Source organism: Nicotiana attenuata, unplaced genomic scaffold (assembly GCF_001879085.1).
Source record: "Nicotiana attenuata strain UT unplaced genomic scaffold, NIATTr2, whole genome shotgun sequence".
Classification (NCBI taxonomy): Eukaryota; Viridiplantae; Streptophyta; class Magnoliopsida; order Solanales; family Solanaceae; genus Nicotiana; species Nicotiana attenuata.
This window is the reverse complement of record NW_017671226.1, coordinates 133,506-144,159: the sequence shown is the minus strand read 5'-3', so window position 1 is coordinate 144,159 and position 10,654 is coordinate 133,506. Positions and strand designations below refer to the sequence as shown.

The 10,654-nt window shown below is 39.8% G+C and overlaps 1 protein-coding gene across 1 annotated transcript; it reads left to right on the top strand.

Annotated features, from left to right (window-relative positions):
* Positions 1-1,726: 1,726 nt before the first annotated feature.
* Positions 1,727-2,451, top strand: LOC109206823 (calcium-binding protein PBP1-like). Its single transcript, XM_019369684.1, has one exon. The coding sequence runs from the start codon at positions 1,786-1,788 to the stop codon at positions 2,227-2,229; it is 444 nt and encodes a 147-aa protein (XP_019225229.1). The 5' UTR covers positions 1,727-1,785; the 3' UTR covers positions 2,230-2,451.
* Positions 2,452-10,654: the final 8,203 nt, after the last annotated feature.

Below are 10,654 nucleotides of genomic sequence, written 5' to 3'. Positions count from 1 at the left end.
CCCACCCACCCCACCCCACCCCAACCCCTCGCCGCCTACCCAACCCCACCTTAAATAAAAATATTATTAATAGTACTTTCTTTTCATGTTATAGATAGATTTTTTTTTGCATTTCAACAAATGATTATTTTTTTTACATGATATAAAAAATTATTCTTTTTCTTTCAACAAAAAAAAACGTATTTTCTTTCATTTCAACAAAAAAAATTATTTTCTTTTCATGATGTAGAAAAAGTTTTTTTTTACCAAAAAAAAGAGTATTTCTTTTTAGTTATTGGAACACAAATTTTAACGTTATTTTTGCGTAATAAAGTAAAGCAACACATTAGTTCCTTTGAGTTTGTGTGAATTTTAGAAGAATAATTAAATTCCTTGAAGAAAATAAAGTCCTCAAACGTTGGGTATTTGGGGGGTGGGGGTGGGGGGGGGGGGGTATGGGAGGCGAGCAAGGAAATATGATGACTTGGGGGAAAGGGGGGGGGGGGTTGAGGAAAGTAGCATAAAAAAATATTTTCTGCTCTCTAAGCAAACATTAGAAATATTCTTCGGAAAAATTTTTTCACTCACCAACCAAACAAGGGAAAATAAGTGATAAAGCCACTCATTAAAAATATTTTTTAGAAAAATATTTTACATGGAAAATATTTTCCTTCGTACCAAACACACCCTTAGTGTGATGTTATTTGTATCAAACTAAATTTTCAATCATTTTAAGTGTACTATTTTCTTCTATTACTACTGCTAGTATATGTGCGTGTCAAATTAGCATCTTAAACTCTGTATCTACTAAAATAACATTATATAAAATGAGAATGGAGAAGTACTCTTTAGAATTTAAAATTAAAACATATTACTTTGGTAGCTATAATACAATATGATATGCATGTGATGATGTGAACATATCCTTTCCTTTTGAACCAAAAGAAGGAACAAAGGAAAGTGAAGAAGAAATTTTAGGTGAGTTTGGCAGAGCTTTCCTAGAGATCCTTTCCAGCTTCCAAGTTTCCACCACAAGTCCCCTTGCAACCCAACAACTAGTCATCTCAATCATGTGACTCACCACTTACATTGAACTATTCCCTTCCTACCAAGACAACAATATCAAATCAACTGGCAATGCTATTTTTATCACACAAAAAATAAAATTAAAAGAATAAAAAAAAAGTAATTCGGTATATAAAGTATTTCGCGTGCAGCAAGCAATGGCGGAACTACAAGCACTCAAGGGGTGTCAACAGACATCCTTTCGTCGAAAATTATAGTGTAGTTGGGTAACTTTTTTTAAAAATATTTATATATACTATATATTAACAACCCTTGACTTCTTGATGAGTTTATTTCTTTATATTTTGATTCTCCTTAATGAAAATCATGGCTCCGCCACTGCATGCAAGATTCGGGAAGTGCCACATATCAAGGGGTGCGATATAGAAAGTCTTACCAAGATAACTGTACTTTTATTCCGAAGCTCCTTTTCTTAAAAAAAAATAGAAAATGATTCTCTTAAAATTTCTCCTAGCAGTATGGAGCAGGTCAAAGGGGACATGGAACAATAAAAAAAATAGATAATAATCCATGTGTGAAATGACAGTAATTGCCCTTAAGAGAGTGACAGGTTGACAGGCTTCTTCTGAGAAACAGAGAGGCAATTGCAGTGTGCAACAACATAAGCCGACCAGTAATTAAAATCTCTGTGATTTGGTTGTCATCCTTAGCTGACCCCCCCCCCCCCCTTTTTCCTCTTTCACAGAACCCCTTTATTTCCCCCCTTATATTAGTCCTACCATGTTGTTCCCCAAAATCAAGAATCATCAATCAATAATCTCCCTCTTCCTACAAAAGAAAGAGAGCTTTTTATTTCAAGAAAATATGGCTGGTACAAAAATCAATGATTTTCAAGATATGTTACCAATGATGGCAAATAAGCTAGGTGGGGATGGTTTAATAAGAGAGTTGTGTAATGGATTTCAGCTTTTAATGGATAGAGAAAAAGGGGTTATTACTTTTGAGAGTTTGAAGAAAAACTCAGCAATTCTTGGTCTACAAAATTTAAGAGATGACGAGCTGATGAGTATGTTAAAAGAAGGTGATTTGAATGGAGATGCTGTTCTTGATCAGATGGAATTTTGTGTGCTTATGTTCAGATTGAGTCCTGAATTAATGGAAGAATCTGAAGATTTGCTTGAATTAGCTTTGCAACAGGAATTCAAGACTAATACAACAAGGTGATTTGATATCTGATGTTCCATTTGAGACTCGAAAGGGAAATCATTTGAAGCTTCATTTGTGTAACTTACTTTTTCTTTCTTTGGTTCTCATATGTCTTGTTTATGCTGCATTTTGGAAAGGAAAGTGTAATAGTAAAGCTGCAAACAAGAATTGGGTTTCTGATTTCTGACCCCGAATATACAAATTCTTTGTAATTTCATTTGGAATTTTCTGCTTCAGGTTTCATTTTCCCTTTTTATTTTCTGTTTGACATATGCTTTTAAAGAAGTAGCCAAATCCAACACTGTGCGTTTAACGGCACTGGCGGATCCAGATTTTAAAGTCGTGGTGGTCTGTCATAAAAATTCTAAAAGAACAGAAAAAAGGAGTTTAGTTATGGGTGCTCCCTTAATATTTATTTAAATATTTTTATAATTTCTTATGCAAATTTACTAAATCTTGTCAAAGATAATGGGTGCTTGAGCACCCACAAAGAACCACGTAGATCCGCCAATTAACGGGTCAAAATACCAAATTGGTCCATCCATCGAAACTAATTGTATTAGTTACTCACAAGGTGTTTAAAATACCTATATTATAGGTATATGATACAAATACATTTAAAAAATATATATTTTATCGACTATTATTTTTTAAGCTAGTAAAAACATAGTACTATATTTCTCTTCAATATGATACAAATATATTTAAAAAATATATATTTTATCAACAATTATTTTTTAAGCTACTAAAAACATAGAGTACTATATTTCTCTTTAATGGAAGGTAGCAAATTTCTGATAACTACGCGCAAACTAACTTGACATCACTATTACGAAAATCAAGCTAAAAGCCGGCTTATGTCTACATAATTGATCTTCAATATGTGAACGTAATAATCTAGATATGAGTATCGGTAAGTATCAATTTCAAGTAAAATATTTATATACTGATATAAAGATGTAGTAGGAGTATTAGTTTTCACTTTTAGTTTCTTAAATTTTACGAACTTATTTTTTGCTAGTGAGGAAAAACTATACCTGTTAATCGGGCCGGGCTGGCCCGTTCACAACCCGGTTCAGCTTAGATCAGCCCGGTAATGTAGCGTTTGGGGGCGGGCTAGGACGGGTTGGCGGGAGCGGGTTTTAGACGAATACTTTTTGGAAACTTTGCACCGGAACCGACTTAGCCCGGTTACCCGTTAACCGGTTTTTACCGGGCTACAGCTTGGTCCAGCCCGGTTTCGTTACAATCTTTTTTAAAAATTTTTTGGACCGTTGCCAACGGTCAAATTCAAAAATGATCGTTGGCCAACGGCCCTTTTTTGCAGAAATGGCCATTCGGCCTAGCCGCTTACGGAAATGTAACACCCCGTAAATTCGGCTTAGGTATGAATGAGTTAAAGGAGTACTAAAGTTATATTTTGGACATGTGAAGTCCCATCAGGATGATTATGGGTGAAAATAGTTATTTCAAAATCAAGATGGAAAGTGAGGTGCATAAGATTCGACAAAATCGACTAAGTTTGCAGAAGGTCCGTCTTCCAGCAGGGTTTAGTTAAAATGTGTAAGGAATTTGGGAAAACTCAAAGTATGAAAATTGCAGGCTTTGAAATAGCTTTCCAACGATATATTATGGAGCCCAAACGGAGCTCTGTTCAAAAAGTTATGGCCGTTTTACAGAACAGTGCGCAACCACCGTGCCCGGACCGCGCCGGGATCGCGACCGCGGTCGTGAGGCAGTGTTCCTGCTATTTACCGCGGTCGGGACTGCGGTCAGGCCTACAGGAGCGCGGTGGCGGACTTGGGGAGTCATTTTTTAAGCCCTATTTCGCCCCCCATAGCCCCAAAACATAAAAACTTGTTCTAGAAAGGAAAGCTCTCAAAAACCTAACTCCTTAAGGGTCCCTCAACCACCCAAGGTAAGTTCTAATGGTGATTCTAAGTTAATTTCAATTTCCCAACATCTTATTAACATGGGTAAACCCTTCATATCGTTAGAGATTCGATTGGAACATCATTGTTGAGAGAAGGAACCTTAGAACTCAAATTCAAGGGATTGAACTTCAAAAAGGTAATGTCTTCACCCTCTAAGTGATTCTAGCATTGGATTGATAATTATAGACTCTAGTTCATGACATATGAGTTGATGTGTTTGATAGAAAAGTATGAACGATTATAGGTTTGGGGTGTTGATTGTTGATTATTGGTTAAAGGTATTGTTTACCTTATGGGTGATAAAGAATAATGTTGATTATAACCATTTGAGACTTTAGAATTTATCTAGGAGCAAGAGAATGAGTTATTGGGTGTAGAGACACCATTAATAAGGACTATGAAGCTTTATTCTCACCAAGTGTTTGATAAGATACTTAAGTGACCAAAACATGAGCATCATAGCTAATATGGAATCCCTTTGACTTGTATTGCTATAGATTAAAGTTGAAAGGATTGACAAACGTTGTATTACGCTCAAAAGCAGGAAGTTAAGTAAGTGAGGCTAACTCTCTATGTTTGGGAATGTTAATGATTCCTTTAACACTATGTTCTTTTACCACGTTATCAATTGCCTCAGAAATATAATTAAGCCTAGTTCCTTGAATAGTTGTAGAACTTCTATTCTCTAGCTTCATCGCTCGTTCATGACTTTCATTCTCAACGTTGTGAGCTCAGTTCGTATTCAATATAGACTTGGGTTTGATGTCCCTGAGTCTCAGTATAGCTTACTCAACATGTCATAAAGAATTGAAGTTTAATTGTTCATAATCAGTTCAAGAATACATGTCTCAGTCTAATCCTATTCAGTATTCCAGTATTATGTAACCCAGTGTGATCCAGTATTCTAGTATCATGTAACTCAGTGTGATTCAGTATTTCACTATCATGTATTGCAGTATGATTCTCAGTTCCTGATTTTAAATCCTTGAATGTTGAACACCTGTATTTGGGCGGCTGCAGTTTATGCTTTATGCATCTTTGGGCCTGAGGCCGCAGTTATGTATACGTATACTTGGGCCCGAGGCCGCAGTTGTGCATATATATATATATATATATGTAAGGCCTGAAGCCGCAGTTTAATAATCAGATAAACAGATTGTTCATCATTCAGAAGACGGAGTATTCATAACCTTACTTCCTATGTTTAGTTCAATTATCAATTATCAGTTTCAGTTACAGTATTTGCAGTTCTTTCCTTTAGTTGTTTTACATACCAGTGCAATTCAAATGTACTGACGTTCCTTTTTGCCCGGGGCCTGCATCTCGCTGGGACATCTTGTATCAGCTATTGGTGAGCCCAGTCTTTCGGGGCATTATCCCTCCCTTTTTCAGTCATTATAGTATTTCCCTTAATAAGGTATACCGGGGACCTTGTCCCGGTAAACAGTTAGCATTTTCAGTATTCTTTAGAGGCTTCGTAGATTATAACCCACTCAGTCAGATATTAGCAGACTTTCATGTGTTAGCCTTGTCGGCTACTTGTTTATACTTGCAGACCTTTCAGTATTTTCCGCATCTATGATATTTCAGTCAAACTCTTTAGTAGATTATCATATTTTATATTTACCTCTAGCTCATAGTTATACCACATGTTGATCCAGCCATATAGTTGGTTCGCTCGATTACATGCAGTCAGGCACCGAGTGCCGTGTTACACCCAGACCATGGTTTGGGGCGTGATAAAGCTTGGTATCAGAGCCCTAGGTTCAAGAGTCCTAGGGAGTCTATGAAGCCGTGTCCAGTGGGGTCACTTTTATGTGTGTGTGCGCGCCACACGTGTAAACAGTAGACCACCAAGACATTTAGGATTGTTACATTTCTTTCATACTCTAGTGGGTGCAGTTAGAGCTATGCTTTCAGAAAGCTTTCTAACTCGTGCGAATTGCGTATTCAAAAAAATGCCTGCAAAAAGAAAGTACACCAGGAGGGCCTCAGCTACTAGCCAGGGGGCCACGACTAATGCTGCTCAGGAGGAGGACACTCCATCCTAGGGGGTTGCATCGGGCTCAGTGCCTAGTGCTTCAGACATGGATGTCAGGGGAGCTATCCAGTTGCTCACCTAGATTGTTGCTACTCAGGCTCAAAGGCAGGGAACAAGTGATGTTCATGAGACGGGTAGTTCCAGGTCTAGGGAATTCCTCAACATGAAACCTCCCGTATTCACAGGGTCCAAAAAGGATGAGGATCCAAAACTTTATTGATGAGGTTCGGAAGATATTTCAAGTGATGCATGCTACAGACACTGAGGAAGCAAAGCTTGCGGCGTACCAGCTGAAGGATGTTGCTAACACTTGGTATGAAATATGGGAAGAGTCCCGAGGGGAGGATGCGGCTCCTGCGACTTGGAAGGAGTTTGCAGATGCATTCCTTGAGCATTTTCTACACATTGAGGTCATGGAAGCTAAGGCTTTGGAGTTTGAGAGACTCAGACAAAATGATATGAGTGTGAATGAGTACTACCTCAAGTTCGTCTCTCTGGCCAAGTATGCTCCGGAAATGGTACGTGATATGAGGGCCATAGTTAGGTGGTTTGGGTTGGGACTTTCAGACGATTTGTTTGCTGATGCTAATATAGCTGCTCAGAATAATGACATGACCATCACTAAGATGGTTGCCTTTGTTCAAGGGAACGAAGACAGGTTGAAGGAAGAAGAGCGGCTACATAAAGATAAGGACAGGGAATTCAGCAAGAGAGCTAAGTCTGCAGGAAATTTCAACCATGGGGGATCACAAGCAGGATGCAATCGTCAGTTCTTCAGGAAATCAAAATCAGGACCCGCTCCATCTTCAGCTAGTGCACCGGTTCAGAGGTCCAAGTTTAACAAGAAAAACCAAAATTTTAGAGCAGCAGGCTCACAGTCACAGGCTAGTGTGGGCTACAGAGTCCCTGGTTACCCTATTTGCAATACGTGTGGTAAGAGGCACCTAGGGTTGTGTCGTTCAGGCACAAATGATTGCTTTGGGTGCGGTCAACAGGGCCACTTCTTGAGGGATTGTCCATCGGCAAAGCAGAACAATGGAGGCAATGTAGCTCAGTCCACTAATTCAGCAGCCTATCATAACTCTCAGGCCCGACAAGGGCGCGGTGCAGCAAAGTCTAGTAATGCAGGCGGTGGTCAAAACCGCTTGTATGCACTGGGAGGTCGTCAGGATATAGAGGCTCGTGGAGATGTTGTCACAGGTATGCTAACAATATTCACTTTTGATGTCTATGCTCTTATAGATTCGGGATCCACCCTATCTTATGTAACCCCATATATTACTAAGAAACTTGGGATAGAACCAGAAAAGCTGTGTGAACCCTTTGAAGTGTCCACTCCAGTTGGAGAATCAGTTATAGCAAGGTGTATCTATAGGGGATGTCCAGTCAAAGTGTATCATCGTCTTACTGTAGCAGACTTAGTAGAATTAGAGATGGTAGACTTCGATGTGATCATGGGCATGGATTGGTTAGAGTCCTGTTATGCCGCAGTGGGTTGTAGAACCAAAATAGTATGTTTTGAATTTCCCGGTGAACCAGTCTTAGAATGGAAGGGTCATGCAGTAACACCTAGGGGTAGGTTTATTTCCTATCTTAAAGCCAGAAAGATGATCTCCAAAGGATATATCTATCACCTGGTTCGAGTTAAGGATGCAGATGCTCACATTCCCACTCTCCAGTCGGTACCAATTGTAAATGAGTTCCCGAAAGTGTTACCCGAAGATCTCCCTGGAATCCCTCCCGATAGAGAGATTGACTTTGGAATTGATCTACTTCCAGGCACCAAGCCAATATATATCCCGCCTTATAGAATGGCTCCAGCAGAGTTGAAAGAGTTAAAATTCCAGTTGAAAGATCTTCTAGATAAGGGATTTATAAGGCCAAGTGTCTCACCTTGGGGCGCACCGGTCTTGTTTGTCCGAAAGAAGGATGGGTCTTTGCGTATGTGCATTGACTATCGTCAGTTGAATAAAGTCACCATCAAGAACAAGTACCCTCTTCCTAGAATAGATGATTTATTTGATCAACTTCAGGGTGCCCAGTGTTATTCCAAGATTGACCTCAGATCGGGATACCATCAGTTGAAGGTTAAGGAAGCTGATATTCCAATAACAGCTTTCAGGACTCGATATGGGCATTTCGAATTTTTGGTAATGTCATTCGGTTTAACGAATGCACCAACAGCTTTCATGGACCTTATGAATAGGGTCTTCAAGCCTTATCTTGATTTGTTCGTTATCGTGTTTATTGATGACATCTTGATTTATTCCCGTAGCGAGACTGACCATGCAGAACATCTCAGAATTGTGTTGCAGACACTGCAGGATCACAAGCTATATGCAAAATTTTCTAAGTGTGAATTCTGGTTGAAATCAGTAGCGTTTTTGGGCCATGTCATCTCAGGGGATAGCGTGAAGGTGGACTTTCAGAAAATAGAGGCAGTGAAGAATTATCCTAGACCCACCTTAGTATTCGATATAAGAAGTTTCTTGGGTCTACCAGGCTATTATAGGCATTTCGTAGAGGGATTTTCTTTTATCTCGTCCCCTTTGACTAGATTAACTCAGAAGACAGTCAAGTTTCAATGGTCGGACGAGTGCGGGAAAAGTTTTGAGGAGTTAAAGAAGTGGTTGACTTCAGCTCCAGTCCTGACACTACTGGAAGGAACCGAAGGGTTTGTTGTTTATTGTGATGCTTCAGGGGTTGGTCTTGGGTGTGTATTAATGCAGCACGGTAAAGTCAAGGCCTACGCATCGAGACAACTCAAGGCTCACGAGAAGAATTATCCGACTCATAATCTTGAATTAGCAGTTGTGGTGTTTGCGCTTAAGATCTGGCGCCATTATTTGTATGGGGTGCATGTTGACATTTTTACAGATCACAAGAGTCTCAAGTACATCTTCAAGCAAAGAGAATTAAATCTACGTCAGAGAAGGTGGCTCGAATTACTTAAAGATTATGATGTTGATATCCTCTATCATCTGGGGAAAGCAAATGTTGTAGGTGATGCTCTCAATCAGTGTTCTATGGGAAGCTTAGCTCATGTTGAGGCAGACAAGCGAACTATGATGAAGGAAGTCCACCGCTTAGAAAGTCTAGGAGTTTGACTTTTGGACTCCGAAGATGGTGGTGTTGTTCTCCAAAACAGGGCTGAATCCTCCTTAGTAGCCGAAGTGAAGGAAAAATAGTTTAGTAATCCCTACTTATTGCAGATGAAGGAGGGCATTCACAAACACAAGACTACGACTTTTGAACAAGGGGGAGATGATGGTACTTTGAGGTACAGAGGCAGACTATGCGTTCCAGACATAGATGGGCTCAGAGAGCGTATTATATCAGAAGCCCACAATTCCAGGTATTCTATTCACCCAGGTTCCACAAAGATGTATCATGATCTTAAGGAGGTTTATTGGTGGAACGATATGAAAAAGAATATAGCAGATTTCGTGGCTAAGTGTCCAAATTGTCAGGAGGTGAAAGTCGAACACCAGAGACCTGGCGGTTTAACTCAGAATATAGAAATTTCCGTTTGGAAATGGGAGATGATAAACATGGACTTCATAACAGGTCTACCTCGCTCGTTTCGGAAGCATGATTTGATTTGGGTGATTGTAGACCGACTTACCAAGTCAGCTCACTTCTTGCCAGTGAAGACTACAGATTCGGCCGAGGATTATGCCAAGTTGTATATCAAAGAAATTGTCCGATTGCATGGGACTCCTTTGTCCATTATCTCAGATCGTGGTGCTCAGTACACAGCGAACATTTGAAAATCCTTTCTGAAGGGATTGGGCACAAGGGTGAACCTCAGCACCGCTTTTCATCCTCAGACAGATGGCCAGGCGAAACGCACCATTCAGACTCTTGAGGATATGTTGAGGGCATGTGTTATCGATTTTAAAGGTAATTGGGATGATCATCTACCTCTCATTGAGTTTGCTTATAATAACAGCTATCAGTCTAGTATCAAGATGGCACCGTACGAAGCTCTGTATGGGTGAAGGTGTAGATCACCAATTGGTTGGTTCGAAGTCGGAGAAGCAGAGTTGTTAGGACCTGATTTGGTCTATCAGGCTATGGAGAAAGTCAACTTGAAACAAAGGCATTTGAAGACGGCTCAAAGTTACCAAAAGTCCTATTCGGACGTGCGGCGTAGAGACTTAGAGTTCCAAGTTGATGATTGGGTGTTTCTGAAAGTATCGCCCATGAAAGGCGTTATGAGATTTGGGAAGAAGGGGAAGCTTAGTCCCTGCTATATTGGGCCATATAGAATCCTGCGAAGGATCGGACAGGTGGCTTGTGAGTTAGAATTGCCACAAGAACTAGCTGCTGTACACCTAGTGTTTCATGTGTCCATGTTGAAGAAATTAATGGGAGACCCATCACTTGTGGTTCCTACAGAGATTATAGGGGTTAAAGACAGCTTGTCTTACGAAGAAATTCCAGTGGCTATTCTTGATTGTTAAAT

What these genes read in the sequence shown, in the direction of transcription:
- LOC109206823 (XM_019369684.1), top strand. Translation starts at nt 1,786, where the DNA reads ATGTTGTTCCCCAAAATCAAGAATCATCAATCAATAATCTCCCTCTTC.